General features: G+C 47.8%; 1 protein-coding gene across 4 annotated transcripts in view; it reads right to left on the bottom strand.

Annotated features, from left to right (window-relative positions):
- The window catches only part of PRR14L (proline rich 14 like), a 63,320-nt gene extending 45,248 nt beyond the window's left edge, over window positions 1-18,072 (bottom strand). For 3 of the 4 annotated variants that reach the window (XM_072599861.1, XM_072599859.1, XM_072599862.1), the window contains exons 1-2: window positions 17,918-18,072; window positions 485-976 (exon numbers count right to left, since the gene is read on the bottom strand). In XM_072599861.1, the coding sequence (XP_072455962.1) occupies window positions 485-925 (441 nt within the window). In that variant the 5' untranslated portion in view covers window positions 926-976; window positions 17,918-18,072. Of the gene's footprint in view, window positions 1-484; window positions 977-11,103; window positions 11,126-17,917 lie in introns of those variants that run through there. The other variant, XM_072599860.1, reaches the window with a different exon arrangement.
- Window positions 18,073-18,347: the final 275 nt, after the last annotated feature.

Here is an 18,347-nt window from a genome sequence, read left to right as displayed (position 1 = left end):
TATTCTCTTCCTTATAACAAAGAATCAAAAAGAGAGTAATCAAAAGCCATTATGAGAAACTACCCTGACACCACGAGCCTGCCATTTGTGAGGTGTCCCACCCCCAAACAGCTTGTCATGGCCTAACTTGAAAGAGCCCCGGTCACAGACTGAAGGATTCCTCCCTCCTTCAAATCTGCTACTCCCAATGAAGGAATGGCTCACTGAAGGAACTCTGAATAGTGCCTGTGAGAACAAAAGACCGCCCTGGGAAGCAGGTGACACTTGCAACATGCCTGTGACTCTGTGGGCCATTTGCTGCCAGCAGGCAGCCCCCAGGCCTCACCCTCCTCCACCACAACAGAAGCTCCTGGTAGCTGGGACCAACCACTTTTGGTCCTCTTTTTCCCCCAGCGCTGAGCACATAGTAAATGCTTCATAATCACTTTTCATTCACTCACTCCCAGAGTTCATTATTCAGAAATTCTGTGGGTTGGTCTCTTACCTGGCATGAGCCACACGTTCCTTCAGCAGCTGCTGGGGAAGGCTGCTCCTGGCCTTCCACTGATCCCTCCTGGGGGGCTCTCACAGTTCTCGTTGCCTCCTCCTCCTGCTCCGATCTCTCTTTTGCAAGGACTCCTGAAGCTGCAGGGTCTCTGACTGTGCAGCCAGCAGCCAGACCACAACCCCTTGGCTCTTCCCCATCATCCATGGGATCAGCGTCTTGAGAGCAATTTTCCACATGAGTTCTCAGTGGTTCTAAAGGCAAAGTCCGCACCAAGGAGTTTGAGGCTTCAGGTTTTGTATCTGGAATAATGCTTGGCTCAAACTCTGCAGAAAGGTCTGGGGAGACGCTTACTGGAAGTTCCGTGTACAACTCCTGGGCCACCGAAGACATGGGGGAAACAAGAGGCACTGGTGGCGTCTCTACGCCAGATGACAGCATGAGGGCTGCTGAGGATGCCGGGTTCCAGTTTATCGATCCAGATGGTTCTCCCTGGCAAGACCAAAAAAGGGGAAAATATGGTTAAGAAAAACCCAAACAGTTAAATGATAAAGATAATAAATTCCCTCATTATCATTAATTATGCCCACCATGGATAGGAAATTCCTAGAACTTACTGACAAAGAAAATAAATACCCCATCAGCTATAGGATGAAGGAAGGCAGCTGTCAGATCTCAATCCAAAATACCTTTCCCCCTCAATTTAACTACGAAGGCCAACAAACACAGAAGGGAGGATCACAGTCATAGAATTCTGTCCAGTGATGTCAGTTTGGAGAGGAGGTGACTGAGATCCAGAGATGAAAGCTCCTGACACCACACTGACACAAGTACTAAACATTGGGACCAGAATCTGCACTCCATACTTCTGCCTACAGATCCGGCCCCTAACACAGTGGCTGGCACATTATGGGGCCCCCCATCTGAATCAGGGGACTCAGGGTCAGGTTCCATTGTGGCAGCACCTTTTGGGAATAAGAATTCACATCTCTATAGCACCTTCAGACTTACAAAGCACTTACAGATGTTGCCTCACCTGATACACAAACAACCTTTTAAAGCAGGTGCTTTATTATTCCCATTTTAGAGATGAGCAAACTGGTGCTCAGAAAGAAACTGACCTGCCCAGTGACACTTAGCTAATAAGCATCTGAGGCTGGATCTCATTCATCCCAAGTATCTCCAACTCCCCAGCCCAACCCTCTAACCCACCATTCTGCCTCCTAGGAAGGCCGCTGAGAAGCTGGAGTGCATCCAGAAAAGGATGACCAGGACAGAAAGGAAGGCTCTGAGATCATGCCAAATGAGGCTGGCTGAAGAAATGAGGGAGCGTTAGACCGCAGCCGAGAAGACTGGGAGAGACTGGCCCTGCTCGGTTTGGCCACACAGGAGCATCGGCACAAGTGGCCAAGAGCCCATGCCCAGTAGGATGTTGCCAGATGAGCACCTCCGCAGAAGCAGGAGGTGGGGGGCTCCCCCTCTCTGGACAAAAGACTGTCCCCTTGTTGGTCCCAGTAGAGAGGAGTCCTCTGTAGGGATGGCAAGGACCAGAGAGTCTGCAGAGCACAGATCTGGGAACTAAGAAAGCTGGGATGCAAATCCTCCCTGAGTCACCAAATGGGGGATAACACTCTCCCTAGTCCTTACCACCCAGCTCAAAGGAAAGATATGAAGTGGATTAAAGGGACCTTGAATTGATTTACTTATTGGTTGAGCTGATCTTATTGATCAGTGGAGATGAGGAAAGTCTCTCTGCACCTTCCAGCCCTTGAAGGAAAAGTGACCTGTCCAGAGGCAGAACTGGCCCCTTGGGTCCTCCTGACCACTCTACCCCTCTACTCTGGAGCCTTAGATGGATGGCCCAAGGTCCCTTCCAACTCATTTTCTATAACTCCATGAAAACCACCTTTGACTACCTCAAGGGCTGTCCCATGGAAAAGACAAGACTTGTTCTCACTGGCACTGAATTCTAGACTGGGTGGTTCCTTGCCCCAAGCAGCTGACCCCTGATGGCTCTGTGCTCTGAGAGGAGGGGAAGGGAGGCAGCTGCTTCACTTTTGCCTACATGAGCTCCTTGCCCAGCCCAGGGTTTGACCCAGAGAAGACCCCAGATAAAGAACCAGCAGCTCCACAGAGGCCTGGTCTGGGCTGCTAGTTAGCTGCCAGGATTTCCAGGCACAACTCTAAGGAGAACCATCAGAAATGTTCAGAAGCAGAAAGCGAGTCAAGGTGTCTCCATCACAGAGCTGGGGTGGAAGGGGGCTTGGGGACCCCATTCTGCAGGAGGAGACTGAAGTTCATCCACCAAAGTGAAGGGACTGGCTCAAGGTCACACAGGCTAGACTGAGGCCAAAGCCTGTATTCCGTCCCCTAAGCATTGCTCCTCTGTCTGACTACTGGTACAAAATAATGACAAACAGAAAAAGATATTCATTACGATCAAGGAGAATTTTTACCAGAATTGCAAGTAGAGTTCAGTATGGATGATCACCTATGGGGAGGCTATTAAGGGGATTCATGTTCAAGGCTGGGATTGAACTAGGCAGTCAGTCAACAAGCATGAAGTGCTGACTATAAACTGGCAATACAGACACAATGAACTGAAGAACTATGAGCAAAGATCTGCAATGTTGTGCAGGAGAAAGCAACAAAAAAATATCCCAAAGAAAAAGAAGTGCAAGAAAGTAAAATGGCAGCCCGATGAGGCTTTGGGAAGGACATGCCCAACTGAAGGCAGAATTCTAGAACAGCGAGGTAAGGTTTTCTAAACTGGGCAATGCAAAGAAACGGAAGAAAACAAACAGAATGGGAAAGACAACAGATCTCTCCAAGAAAATGAGAGATGTCAAGAGGATGTTTCATGCAAAAATAGTCATGATAAAAGACAAAAATAGTAGGGACTTAACAGAAGTACAAGAGATTAAGAACACATCAAAGAACTCTACAAGGAAGCTCTTTACACCCCCAATAACCACAACCATGTGCTTACTGATCTGGAGCCAGACATCCCAGAGAATGACATCAAGTAACAATGAGGCTGGTAGAGGTGATCGAACTCCAGCTGAGCTGTTAAGCACCCTAAAAAATGATACTGTTTAAGTGCTGCACTTAATATGTCAACAAATCTGGAAAACTCAACAGTGGATCCTGGATTGGAAAAGATCAATTTATGTCTGAATCCTAAAGAAGGGAAATGCCAACGAACATTCAAGTTACTGAACAACTGCATTCATTTCATATGCCAGCAAGGTTATTCTTATGATTCTGTAAGCTAGGCTTCAGACAATACGTGAACCAAGGATTACTGGGACAGCAGGCTGGTTTTTGATGAGGCAAAGGAACTAGAGACCAAATTGCCATTTGCTGAATTATGGAGAAACCAACGGAGTTTCAGAAAAATATCTATCTCTGTTTCACTGACAACACTAAGTCTTTCACTTTGTGGATCACAACAAAATGTGGCAAGTCCTCAAAGAGATGGGAGAACCAGATCATCTTACCTGTCTCCTGAGGAACCTGAATGTAGGCCCAGAAGCAACAGTTAGAACCAAATATGGAACAGCTGATTGGTTTAAGATTGGAAAAGGAATATCACAAGGCTGTCTATCGTCACCATATCTATTTAACTTCTATGCAGATCACAGCAAGCAAAATGCCAGACTGCATGAATCAAAAGTTGATATCAAGTTTGCCAGGAGAAATATCAACAATCTCTGATATGTAGATGATACCGCTCTGCAGGCAAAAAGTGGATAGGAATTAAGAAGCCTCCTGATGAGGGCAAAAGAGAAGGGTGCAAAAGCAGGCTTGAAGCTTAACATCAAAAAAATTTAGATCTTGGCAACTGGCCCCATCACTTCCCAGTAAATAGAGGGAGAAGAAATGGAAGCAGTGTCAGATTTTACACTCTTAGGCTCAAAGATCACTGCAAAAGGCAACTGAAGCCATGAAATGAAAAGATGAAGAAAAAAAGCTATGACAAATCAGGACAACAGACTAAAGAGTAGACACATCACCTTGCCAATAAAGGTCTGTATAGTCTAACTATGGTTCTTCCAGTGGCAGTGTATGGCTGTGAGAGTTGAACTGTAAGGAAAACTGAGCACCATAGAACTGATGTTTTAGAATTGTGGTGCTAGAGAAGACTTTTGAGAGTCCTTTGGACAGCAAGAAGGTCAAGTCGGTCAATACTTAAAGAAATTCAGACTATTCATTGGAAGGTCAAATAGCGAAGCTGAAGCTTAAACATTCTGGCCATATAACAAGAGGATGGTACTCACTGGAAAAGACTCTGATGTTGGGAAAGACTGAAGGCAAAAAGAGAAGGAGGTGGCAGAGGATGAGATGGATAGATAGTGTCATGGAAACAACGAATGGACAGACTTCAAGAGATAGTGGAGGAGAGAAGGGCCTGATGTGCTATGGTCCATTGGGTCTGACACAATTGAATGACTCAACAACAACAAATAGAAATAAAAACACACTCCCTGCTCTGAAGCTCTCATTCTAATGGAGGAGGAAACACACACAAGTATAGATGAGATATAGACTGAGTAGATAGATGAAAGGTGCTCTCAGGGAGAAGGCACTGGGGTAGGTGGGAGGAACGACACAGTAACAACACTGTGAGAAGACCAACTATGGATAACTTAGCTCTTCTCAGCAATTCACATTTTTTTAAATCTTTTTCATGGTTTTCTCCTTTTGGTCTGTTTCTTCTTTCACAATATGACTAATGTGGAAATGTTTCACTCAACTGCACATATATAATCTATTTAAAATTCTTACTTTTTTAGGGAGGGGAGAGAGAAAACTTGGAATTCAAAAATTTTTTAATGAATGTCTTTACGTGTAACTGGAAGAAAAAGTGCTATTTTAAAAGACAAGGAAAAGCCTCCTTCAGAAGTAGGGATTTGAGCAGTCTTGAAGGAAGTCCAGGAACCCTAGGAGATGGAAGTGAAAAGAGGGATGATTTATAATGCAGAGGGGACAGGTAGTACAAATGCATGAAGGCAGGAGATGGTGTATGGTGCTTAAACATCAAGAAGTGGAATAGTGTGAAGCTGGATCCTTGTGCATGTGAAAGGAAGTCAAGAAGCCTAGGGAGGGAGGAAGAGGTCTCTGAATGCCAAATCAATGTATTTGATCCTAGTAGGAAAGAGTGAGTTACCAGGTGCCTTTGTGCTCCAGGCAGCTCTGGGATCCTGGGATGGTAGAAAGATTACTCAAACTGAGTTCACCTTCAGCCTCTGGGACAACACCAAGCCTCTCCAGCCATCCTACTACAACCTTGTGTAGGGGACACAAGGGAGAGCCCTCTTGTCTCCTTCCCTACAACTTGTGAAATGGTGCAAGCAGCTAGCAACAGAAAGCACAAGACCTTGGAGGCCGTAAAGAATCAGGCTGTTAGCCCTTAGAAGGCCCTTTCATCGATTCAAACTCAGTGACTCCTTCCCTTACACCCACAGCAAAAAAAGAAAAAAAACAAAGGACCCCAGAAGTGGCTTCACTTCTCTCCCAGTAGGTCAAGGGGCCACAAGACCTCCATCAAACTCCAGGTTTTACAGAGGCCCTGGCGATATGGTACATGAGGGGCTTACGAGGCTGATCTCTGCAGAGGGATCCTACCGATCTTTTCTGCTCTAGGGTACACCCAGCTTCGCATCCAAACTCTTCTTCCTTTCCTATCTGCCACTTATCGCCTGCATAATCTTGGGCAAGAAGTTGCCCTTGGGCCTCAGGGTCTTCATCTCTAAAGGGAAGGGACTGCTGAGCTCTTCCAGTTCTGGATCTAAACCTATGATCCGGCTTAACTTCATTCTGTTGTTACACTGGGTGGTGCCCCATCTCCCCTCTCCTAATCTATGGTGAAGGCCTTCAGGACACTTCTTGGTGAAGGGACGGTGGCCAATGAGCCCAAAGGACAAGGGGACCTCAAACTATAGGGAGATCAAAGAGTGGATGCCTAACCTAAGGGAGAGGGGGATCAGAAGTGAAAGAAGTGTTGCTTTGGACCCAATAGGGAAAGCAAGGAGAAGCCAAGTGTTCCCTCCTCTCCCTCCCCAGCACCCCACTGCACCAGGGCACCCACCAGGGCAAGGCACTGCTCTAACAAAGCAGCCTTTCCCTTCCTCCAGGGGAGGATGCCACCTTTTCTGCTTCTGGCTCATTTTGTGGGTCATTCCAGGAAATGGGGGGAAGGGGAAGAAGGAAGGGTACTATTTAGAGGCTTGAATGGTTTCTCAAAGAGACAAAAGGTAATACTGACTTGGTGACCAGACAAAAGGACTGCAAAAAAAGCCCAAGAGATGCAAGGCTAAATTAATATGGAGGCCTTTGTGCTAGCAGCCTGAACTGAGCCTCCTTAGAGAAAGGGGACAGCTGAAGCAAATTCAGAGGAAGGCAGGAAGGCCTCTGTGTGGGATGGGGTGCCTGGAGACTGATCCAGGGAAGGAACTGGGGGGTTTGACCCGGCAACACCCAGGGGAGAGCTGTCCATGTCCCAGAACCCTAACCCTAATTCACCTGGTTCTGCTTAGCCCCAGAGGACAGAGCTCAGAGCCATGAAGTTAGTAACAGAGAAGTGGATTTAGGTGAGATGTATGAAAAATATCCTAACAGAGTGTGGTCAAGGGGCTGCCTGGGAAAGCCGTGGGCGCTCCTGGTCCATTAGCACCAGATCAAATGGTCCCAGGCCCCTTTTGGGGGCGGCAGCTTAAGCTCTACTCTGGCTTGGCTCAGGCCACATTCTGTTGCATGGTCCTTAAGCCTAACTTCTTCAGTTCTGGGTCAGTCACAGGCTTTGCTGAAACAAACTCCACCAGCCTGGGTGCATAGGCCTCAACACCAGCTCGGTCATGCCAACACTGTGGAAGGGGCCTGCTGCTTTGTTCAAGTAGAACACAGCAGGTAGAATCTGTCCTCTCCCACAGCCCTACACATCCAGTGCCTCCCAGTGGTTCAGATCCTCTTGAAGTGAGTGGCCCCGGCTCACCAGAGGACTTCCCAAGACTCAAAGGATCCATGAAAACCATGGAGGCAGGGGAAACTAAAGACCTGCTAGCCAACCTTTTGGAGGGAAGGAAGGCCTTTCCACTAAGGTTTAGAGAGCTGGGCACTAAGGCAGAGCCTTCCATCTCAGCAGAAAATGTCAAACTGCGCCTGGCTCATGTGGCCCCCACAGAGCAAGCAAACCCCCACACTGCAGAAGCCTCTAGAAGAGCTTCCTCTGAGGCCACCTGTTACCTTCATTAAGTTCATGCCTCTCTCCCCTGTGTATCTGATAGACTTCAAAGGTGCCTAGTAAGTAGACTAAGCCTCAGCCCCCTCCCTTCCTCCAGGCCTTTTTGAGTACCATTGCTAACTACCCAACCTTCCCAACCAGAAGAAACAGACAGGCTGGCCTTTCCTTCATGACCTGGGTTGCTTTTACATACATACTCCCACTGGAGTGGGAGTCAGAAGTCCTGGGTTCAAATCCTGGCCCCATCAATTAAAATCAGAGAATTCAGAACTGGAGGGGCAGCTTATTTAAAAGTCTCATGAGGAAGCTGGGGCTCAGGTTCATAGAATCTAGTGCCAGAAAGGAATGCAGAGGTTGTCTCATCTAACACTTTGATTTTACAGGTCAGGAAATTGAGGCTCACAGAGGCTGATAACTGTTTCAAGGGCACAGGCTGTGGTAGCAGGGTCCATGTTCCATCCCAGAACTCATGAGCCCAAACTCCATTCTCTTTTTAGTAGATCATGCAGGTCTGGCAAACCATTCCTCCCCTGGCGACCACATCCCCCACGCTTGGTGCCAGTGTTCTCACGGGCAGAATGAGGCTAATGCTCCAGGGGAACAGGAGCTGCTTGGTGAGTACAAGCAAGCTACAAGTGTCATAAAAGGTAACATGGAGGAAATGACATTGAAGAAGATCCAGAGAAAACTATGGAATCGGAACACAGAATGAAGCAGAATATTTTCTCTTGTGTTATGTTTTGTTTTGGTTTGTTTTTTCTCATGGTTTCTCTCATGCGTTTTGATTCTTCTATGCAACACGACTAATGTGAAAATATAGCTAATGAGAATGTATGTGTAGAACCCATGTAAGACTGCATGCTGTCTCAAGGATGGGGTGGGAATCTAAGACTTGTGGAAGTGATTGTAGAAAACTGAAAACAAATAAATTAATTTAAGAAAAAAGATCAAGAGGCTCGTCATAGGGCAAGATGGGACAACAACCCACATGATGGAAGGGTTCCCATGAAAGGTTTCAATCGACAGGAAGGTGCCTAAGAGCAAAGATTAAATGACAGTACTTTGTGATCATTAGGCATCATACAAATGCAAGCAGTTATTTTATACTTGGAAATTCTGTAAATGTCACATCAAAATCTGGGCAAAGTATTCACTTATTTATTCAAGCAACAGATAGCACCCACATTATTCGAACCCTGCCCAAAGGTATTTCCAGCTGAAACCAGCACAACCCCAAACCTCAAAGCTATTACGATTATCATTATCCAAGTTATTATGTCTGAGAAACTTTAAATTGGAAAAGCAGTTTACAGCTACATTTATTAGTCGCCCTTTCTGGCTGCTCAGATAAATCATGTTATCACCATATATGGGGTAAGGCCAAGGGGCAGGATGATAAGCAGCTACTCTGGATCACACAGCATGTTGAGGAGCAAACTCTTGGAGAAACTTTCATTCAAACCATTAAAAAAAGAATCTGCTGCCTGCGCTTCACCTTGAGGATGCCACAATCCTCCTACTAGTGGCAGTTTTGTTCCATGCCATCCCCACTCTGTCTCTGGCAGTGCCCCTGGTGGCACCCAGGATACCACAGAGGGGCAGCCAGGTCTCCACTTAAGGCTTCCCTCCCCTCCCTCTGCAGGGTCCCAGATGACAGATCGGGAATCTGAGGCCTGCAGCTAGGCTCCTGTCGCTAGTCTCACTTTTTTCCCACCTGGTCTCATCCTCTTCCTGGGCCTCTTTTTTCCTTTCTTGCAAACCAAGGGGGCTCCTAAGAACCCTTCAGCTACATCTGGGATCCTTCAACCTGCTCTCTTCTCTTCTTGCTCATTTCCTACAAAGTGGCTTCATCAGATCCGATCACCCCCTTCCTGCCTCTAAGGTTTCTCCCTTATATGGTCAGATACTGTTTCTATCCAGGTTGGGCTCCAGTAACCCCAACCACTTGGAATGTAGCCAGAAGCCTTCTTTTGGCAGGCGGGCAGTGTTGTGGGCAGAGCTCTCTGCCCCCCCCCTGCTTCCACTGATTTTGTCATTACTACCTAAACATTAAGCTGTGATTATAAACAATCCCAACAAGGTTAATCATTGACTTCAGGGTCAGACCCTTTAATGGCTTCTGGAGGCAGGTTCAATGACAAAAAACATCTGGGGAAGACAGAGGAAGCAGGAAAACCAAAAACTCCTAAGGTTACCAGCCAACTGTAAAGTTCATAGCCAGGGACATCAAGCTCCCAGACCAAAAGTCACAAGGCCCTGAGAGTCTCCCAAGCCAATTTAGCTGGATGTTCATAAGGCTAACCACTATGGTGCCTAAGCAAGGGTCCTGTTCAATCATGCAACCAGACTCTCAAAATTGGAAGGGAAAATTAGAGGGTAGGAAGTCTGACCCATGACAAGCCAGGAATCCCTTCAGCACTCCAGACACATGGTCCTGTAGTGGGGAGGAGCCCACCACCTCCACCCCAGGCCCATTCCACCATGGGACAGTTGTGATGGCTGCCAAGGTTTTTTTCTGACATTAGACGTAGGGTTGGGAAGGGTATAATGCCTTCTTTTAAATTTTCCTTTAAAAATAGGTAAGATAAAAATAGTTTGGGCACATAATGGGATCAGTTTCAGTTACCTGGAAAATTGACTGAAATGGAACACAATTCATTACCCAATGATGCCAGAAAAATCTCTTATTCCTACAGTGCCTGAAACAGCAATGACACCCCTAAAGTCCCTTGACTGCATCCCCCCCAGAGACCACCAAACTCAGCCTTTATGACATCACCCCCAAGCAGCTTTGGCTGGTCACTGAGCCTGAAACTTCAGGCTCTACAACTGGTGTGGCTCCCCAACAAAACGAGCCTGCCCTGGTCTTTAGTATCAAGGACATGGGTTTCAGAATCAGTAAAGTTGAATTTCAAGATCACCTAGTCCACCCCACCCCCAAAAGCCCCCACAGTTTACAGTTAGAAAGCAAAGCCAAGAGGAGTTATGGGACTTGCACATTTTTGCCTATAAACATATTTTTAGGTGGAGGCTCAATTCTGCAGTTCCCTTCCTCTTCATAACCAATCAATAAACTTCCCCCCAGGAGCCACAATGCTTCTGCTCTAAATAGAATACAGAAATGCATACTTTGTAACTCAACTTTAGAAAGTGCTTTCTCCTCAACAGCCTCATGATGTAGTGGATGGGAATGAAATACTTACAAAGTAAATGGAAACTCAACAAATTTAAATGATTCACCCAAAGTCACAAAGCTAATGTCAGACCTCGGCCTTGAACCCAGGGCTTAATATTAGAGCTATTACCGCTGATAGCTTACAGAAATTGGGCAATTACATAAAAATGCCAAGAAAATTACTTATGGAAAATAACTTACAGGTCTGTGCTGCCCAATGTAAGGAATGTGATTGGCCAAGTTAGAATTTGAGAACGTTTACCCAACAGACTGTTGAGCTGGAGCTAGGAGGGGTCTTGGAACAGGATGTCAGAGCTGGGAGGGGCCTAAGAACAGGAGATGCCAGGGCTGGGAGGGGCTTCAGAATAGAGGATGTCAGGGCTGGGAGGGGCCTCGGAACAGGGGATGTCAGGGCTGGGAGGGGCTTCAGAACAGGGGATGCAGGGCTGGGAGGGGCTTCAGAACAGGGGATGCAGGGCTGGGAGGGGCTTCAGAACAGGGGATGCAGGGCTGGGAGGGGCTTCAGAACTGGTGATATCAGAGCTGGGAGGGGCCTCAGAACAGGGGATGCCAGGGCTGGGAGGGGCCTCAGAACAGGGGATGTCAGGGCTGGGAGGGGCCTCAGAACAGGGGATGCAGGGCTGGGAGGGGCTTCAGAACAGGGGATGTCAGGGCTGGGAGGGGCCTCAGAACTGGTGATATCAGAGCTGGGAGGAGCCTTAGAATATACAGAGCTGAGGGGGGACAACTTAGAAGATAGAATGCCTGAATTCGGAGGGGTCTTAGAATAGGGAATTGTCAGGGCTGGGAGCGACCTTAGAGATAACCTAGTCCAGCCCTCTCATTTTACTAATGAGAAAAATGAGATGCCCTGAAGTTGAGACTTACAGGATGGACTGAGGCAGGTGACTGAGAAAGCTGTGACTGCCATGACCTCTGATCTTCTTTCCAGCTCTGTGAAACCCCATGTGTATGTTCCCCTTTTATGAGTCTATTATGTCTACAATTCAATGGAATGCAATTCAAGAAGAAGTTACTAGGCTCCAGCTGTGCACTGGATGTGAAGATAAAACCAACCAGTGTCTCCTCTCAAAGACCGCACTTAGAATCCCACCTTGGGCACTATGGCCAGTCAGCACACCTCAGAGCCTGTTTCCTCACCTGCCCCACTTCTTCCATGAGAGTCATGGTCTCAGAGATGCTCTTCTCCTGATGGCTGCTAACTGTCCCTCTCTCTCTGGCCTCTCCTCCCCTCTGCCTTTAGACATCACTATTTTCCTTCAAAGGTTAATAATGCTCAGGTGTTGTCTTTGCCATCCCCCACGGTTGCCCTCCATCATCTTATACTTATATATATATATATATACACTTCATGAGCAGCCAAGTGGTTCAATGGATAGAGCCCTGGGCCTGGGGTCAGGAAGACACCTTCCTGAGTTCAAATCCAGCCTCAGACACCTGGGTGACCTTGGGCAAGTCACTTCACCCTGCTTGCCTCAGTTGCCCCACCTGTAAAATGAACTGGAGAAGGACATGGCAAACCACTCCAGGATCTCTGCCAAGAAAACCCCAAATAGGATGACATGACGCGCTCCACCACCCCCACCGAAAAGGGCTATGTATGATAGTGGTAAGACAGGTTCACAAATATATATAATACACATTTACAAACTGGTACATTTAAAAAGAGTGCAAAGTACCATGAGATCAATGAGAAATGAAATACACTTTCAAACTACTGGCCCTCCCTCTTTTTTCCTTTTAATTTCCATTTATTTCATAGTAAAGTCCAATGTGAAGGCCAGTTTTTCCAGTAAGTCATTCCTCCTCCCAGCAGAAATGACCTCACACAGCATTCTGCTCTATAACTCTCACTGATCACACCACAAATGTGGTGCGTAAAGCCGTGTATGCTCAGTGGCTTGTTCTCCCACCAGCCAGTGAAGGAGCTTTGGGAGAGCAGGGACGTGTCCTCTTCTTTGGGCTGCCCAGCACCTCAAACAGACATTTAATAAACATTTACCATCTGACTAAAAAAATCCACCCCCAGAAGGCTCTTGTTGTCAGAGACAACCCTGTGCTGAGCATTCAGTTTCTATTCTGACCAAGCCATGGATAACAGAAAAGAAGGTTCTGGAGATGCTGGCACCACAGGCATCCTCCTTCCACGTGCAGGCAAGAGAAAGGTAAGAAGCAGCTTCTCAGAAGACTGGCCTGGAGTTAGAAGCCTCAGGGTGCATGCCTCATGCCACTCAAGAAACTCCCTGGGGCCTCAGGTTTCTCCTCAGTAAAATGGGAGAATATCTGTGGCGTCTGCATCAAGTAAGATCAAGTACATAAAATAATTTGTGATCTTAGCAGTTCACATGAGAAGTATTCTCCCAATGCCCCCTTTCCCATCCAACTACACGCAGTACTTTAACTGCACATCTATGAAGATCCTCACCTTGCATTACTTTGTGTTACTCGAAAGGAAGAAGCATTTATTAAGGACCCACTATGTGCCAGGTGTGTATATCTTTTAATATGTTGTCTTTATTTCATATATATATATAAATACATATATTTGTATATGTAATATAGTTATTTGTAAGCATATCTTACAAATATAATCCCCTTGAGGGGGTATGTGGGCGGCCCATTAGACAGTAAAGCCCACGAGGACAAGAACCGATCCTCTGCATCTCCTGGAGTCCATTTCACAGATGTGATCTGGGCAGTCACAACCTTTGAGTCTTTCCTCAGATGTAAAACAACCCTTCAAAAACTGGTCATTTCCCTGTTCTGGGGCTCCCTCTACTTTCACTTAATCCTAACAGGAGTTACTGTGGTTTCAGTAAAAAATCACCACCTAGAAGCCAACGTTCTGGTGATGCTGACAAGGCGCTGGTGTCTGGATGGCAGATATGGGGCCGGTGCCCAACATCAAGGCTTTCTCTCTCAGGCACACCTGCCAAAGCTTACGAGACCACATCCCCTGAGAAGCCAGAGTCCTTTCCGTGGACTTTAGGAGAGAACAGCTTATTAATGAAAGTTAGAATTTCCACAGCAGCCTAGGAACAGAGGTCAAACCTGGAGAGTGAGCCCAGGGGTCAAATCCGGCCCACTGACAAAAACAAGCTGAAGTTTGCTCACCCTTGCCCAAGATGTATAAAGATTATCACAACCTCGTGATATTGGCAAGGCAGGAATTCTGACCCCATTTTACAAATCTAGCTTTAGGGCGACCACAGTTAGAAATGTTACAAATCTGATGAGCTAGCACGCCAAGAACGTAGCCTCTCACAAGACATTTTACAAGTGTGTGCTTCTTTGTTCCCTAAAATATACTGGCAAGAATGCCTATCCTTCCGGAGCTACTGTAGCAGAGAACAAGCTACAAAATAACAATGAAAAACAATCAACAAATTTATCAACTGTCCTTCCATTCTACTTCAGTTCTACTGGGGGAATTTTAGGCAAAGCTGGTCTTCAGGACTTGATAAAACAGATCTTTCCATAAGAAAGTGTTCAATTAAAATGGGAGTTCCCAGAGGGCAGCTCTCAGAGCCTGGAAAACAGCGAGGGTTGGGGCTAGTAATTCGTACCTGCAGACTAACTGGCTGAGCTTGGCTGTCTGGTCCAAGGCATGAAATGAAGTAAACCTGGGAAACAGAATTTCACCTGTGATCCTGACTCATGACTCATATTCAGACTGTTTAAATTAACTTATCTAAAAACATCTGGAGCTAAGGTTTATAAAATCGATGTTATGGATGCCTTAGAATGTTTCTAAATGTACAAAATCAAATAGAAGGAAATCAGTTCTACAGAAATATTTTTTAAAAGACCAAGTTAAGAACCTGGATCTAGGGGAAAATTCACAAACTTACTAATTGTTCTTCTGTCCAGTCTCCTCCCTGCTCCGAGGTCAGCAGTCTAAACTCTGAACTAATGATGGATTTCTTCCTGTAAAGCTGAGGCTTAGCCTATGGAAGCCAGGGTTCCAGTACAGCCTCTGATACATAATGCCTTCCTACTAAATAGAAATCAGTCCTACTAAGCAAATCAGTCATGCAGTGCCCCAAGCCACTCTCAGAAACAGCAAGGGTGCTGACCTGCAAACCCACGGGAAGTTTCCACACCAGAGGATCCTCCCCAGAAGGAGAAATTATATTCACAGGAATTTTGTAGTAAATCATAGAGGGGGCCAGTGCATCGATTGAGGTAATTTTTATAAATTTATTATAATTTATCCTATCTATGCAAAAGCATTTTAAATGCAAATATTTATAAGTAGATATTATAATTTTATGTTGAAATTAAAAAAACTCTATCCTACTTTCTCTATTTTCTTTGCCTTGCAATTTTAAAAAAAATCGATAAAGTATTGTTTGAAAGAAAAGAGTCCTTCAAAGTATTCTTAAATTCAGGGCCTTCCAGGGTGAAGGTTTCCAAGGTGCTTTCCTCACAATGACCCTGTCATGATCCCCAAGATTCTTTCCCATCTTTTTTCAGTGAAAAGGATAGTCTGCTCCATTTTGTTCTCTATATGGAGGTGTTCTAGAATGGGGTTAAGAGCACTGGCCTAGGGGTCAGTCAGTAAGGAGCTCTGGGGTTCACGATGCCCCTCAGAGGATGAGGATCTTTACTTCTTGATGCCAGCTGGGGAGGTAGGGGGGCTAGACTCCAAATGCCCCTAGCATCCTGGATCTTTCCTACTGGGGAAGTACACTGAGAACACAACAAAGCGAGAACTAATACTTCTAGGTTTGCAAAAGCATACCAAGTTAGGTAAGCTAAGAACCCATCCCACTCAGCTGGCTCAAGAATGGGAGGGAAAGAAGTCATCTATTGGGTACCAGGAAAAAGCACTCATGTTAACTCCCACAAAACGAGTCCAGGATAGTAAGTTTGTAGGAAGAAGAAGTAAAAACAGATTTAATAACGTCTACTGAAACACAAGCAGCCCTTCTGATGGTTCCTATTAAAAGCCTGGAAAACCAAGAATAAAAACATCATCCACTTTTACTGCTGATCTTTTAGTAAGGAATGGGTCTCGAGATCCTCCCCCAAAACATCACAACACGCAGTCAGGGACAAAGAAACACAAAAGACAAAGCAGGGTAACAATTCCCAGGATGTTTGTCTTCTACAAACCTAACCTCATTCATTTCATGTCTTATTGAAAAGCTATCCACAATGAACACTGGCTGCCATGCTCAGCTGGAGGAACTTGCTCACAGAAAGTCATAACCGATCTCCTCCCCCTCCAAGAAAGGGACTTTATTTCCCCAAACTTCAGACAAATGTACTGGGAGGACAGAGGTAGGCCTTCAGTAACAGAAGTGGGAGGCAGAAGGGCCTTTCTTCGGCTTTGGGAAGGAAAACTTCAACCAAAGGGAGCTAGAAAGCCAAGGCCAATCTCTCCACAAGGAATATTCCAGAAATGTCCAAGTAAGAAGGGCCATCCCCCTCTTGCTGCTTCACCCAGGAAGAAAGGGGGTTAAAAGAATAAAAATACAGAGATGGGAGGGTAGTGGAGAGCCAAGGACGCTGTGGGAACGTGGTGGGAGGTAGCTTTGTTTCTGCCTCCCTGTGGTGAACAGTTCTATCTTCCCTGGAGAAGGGAGAGGGGAAGGTTTTCTGCTTTCCAAGGAGATGGGCCAGCGAAGTCCTCTCCCTTTCCATTGGGAAGGCCTTTTTTTGATTACTTAAAGAAATTTGGGTCTTCTCAATCCAAAGGATCACACGTTCCTGGATTTGAGCTAGATGATCTAAGCCAATCCCCTCACTTCACAGAAGAGGAAACTGAGGCCAACTCCAAATCAAGCTCTCCTTTCACAGTGAAAAGCCAAGGGAAATTGGGAAATCAGTCTCTTTCCTCTCTTAATGATTATGGTGGGAGGGAAAGAGGAAAAGAAGATAGTTTCCCCTCTTTCTTTCCCCCAGTCTCGGAGGGAAAGACAAGGAAGGCTGAGATCTCTCTCTAGACAAGGAGTAAAGGAGAGAATGCTGAGATCTCTCCTCTTATGTGCAGCCTGCCTGTCTCAGAATGGGGGTTCAGGGTGCTTTCTCTTGACAGGAGGGAGTGGGGGGAGAAAATGCAGCGCTGATGGGAGAGGCCTTCCCTTCCTCCTTCTAGTATTTAATAAGAAGACAGGGCTCCCCACCCCCACACCAGGAGGCCGGAGAGCTGGAAGGAGGCTGGGGGCTGGGTACTCAGATGGGATGAGAAGGCATTCTTAGAGGGGTTGGGGAGAGAACTGGGGGAAGGGGGACCAGGATCTTACTCCCCTCTACTTGTACCACGGGAGGGGGGAGGGGCACTGGGGAGAGGTTCTATCTACCTTAAAGGACGGGAAGAATTTAGAACTTTGGCAAGGGGGGGTCCTCCATTAAAGTGGGGCAGGGGGGGCTTTCTCTACTTGGGATATTTAGGGAGATCTGTGGTACAAATGAGGAAGCTCTCTCCAGGGCGGGTCCCCTCCGGTCTTGGGGAGCACGAAGGGGGCTTTTCTTCTGGTACCTGAGGTCTCTGGGGGAGGGCACGCTCCCACTTGGGGGGCTGAGGAAGGGGGGGATGGAGCAGCTCTCTACACCAGGGAGGGACTTGGGGCTTGCCCCCCCCAAACTGCGGGGGGGAGAGGGGAAGAATTGGGGGCTCTCTGGGGGACAAGGGAGGGGCCTCTAGGAGGGTCAGGTCCAAGGCCAGGGTCAGGGGCGGCCCCTCCCAGCCCCCACTGCGGATCCCTGACAGCCCCCAGGAGCTGGGGGGCGGAGGAAGGAAAAAGGGTTTCTGTCGCGACATGGGGGCGCCCGGGGTGACCCTGTCGGGACGTGGCCGAAAAGGGGCGAAAGACCCAGCGCGCCCTCCAGGTCCCCTCCCCTTCTGTCGCGACAGGGGAAGCTTGTCGCGACATGGCCGGGCCCCTCCCCGGGCCCGCGCGGCGGACGACGCCTGGCCCCAGGCCCGCCATCGCCTTCCCGGCCCCTCCCCCCCCGGAGCCGCCGCTACCGCGGCTGCAGCTACTACCTGAGCCGAGGGAGGGAGGGAGCGAGGGAGGGCCGGGCCGCTCTCGCCGCCGCCGCCGCCGCCGCCGCCGCTTCTCTATGGTCGCCCGCACTTCCCCATCCGGGACCCGCAGCGGACTGACTGGCCGCGCACGCGCACTCGCCCTGCCCCGCGCCAGCCACGCGGGCTCTTCCCAGCTCCGCCGCCCCGCCCCCTGGGCTCGGCGCAGCCCCGCCCTCCGCCATTCCCGAAGTCGGACGTCCTCCCCCGACGCGCCCGCCGGCCCCAGCGCAGCCCCGCCCCCTCCCTGCTGCGCTGTTCCAGCCAAGTCACTTCGCTTCGCTTGGATTCTGTTTCACCGGCCCTTGTTCTGGACTTGTCAAAGTCATCCAATGAGTTCACGTTTGTGAAGGGTCCTGGGCCCGGGCCCAGCACGTAGTGGGTGCCTAAT

The sequence above is a fragment of the Notamacropus eugenii genome, chromosome 4 (assembly GCF_028372415.1).
Source record: "Notamacropus eugenii isolate mMacEug1 chromosome 4, mMacEug1.pri_v2, whole genome shotgun sequence".
Classification (NCBI taxonomy): Eukaryota; Metazoa; Chordata; class Mammalia; order Diprotodontia; family Macropodidae; genus Notamacropus; species Notamacropus eugenii.
This window is presented reverse-complemented; position numbering and strand designations above follow the sequence as displayed.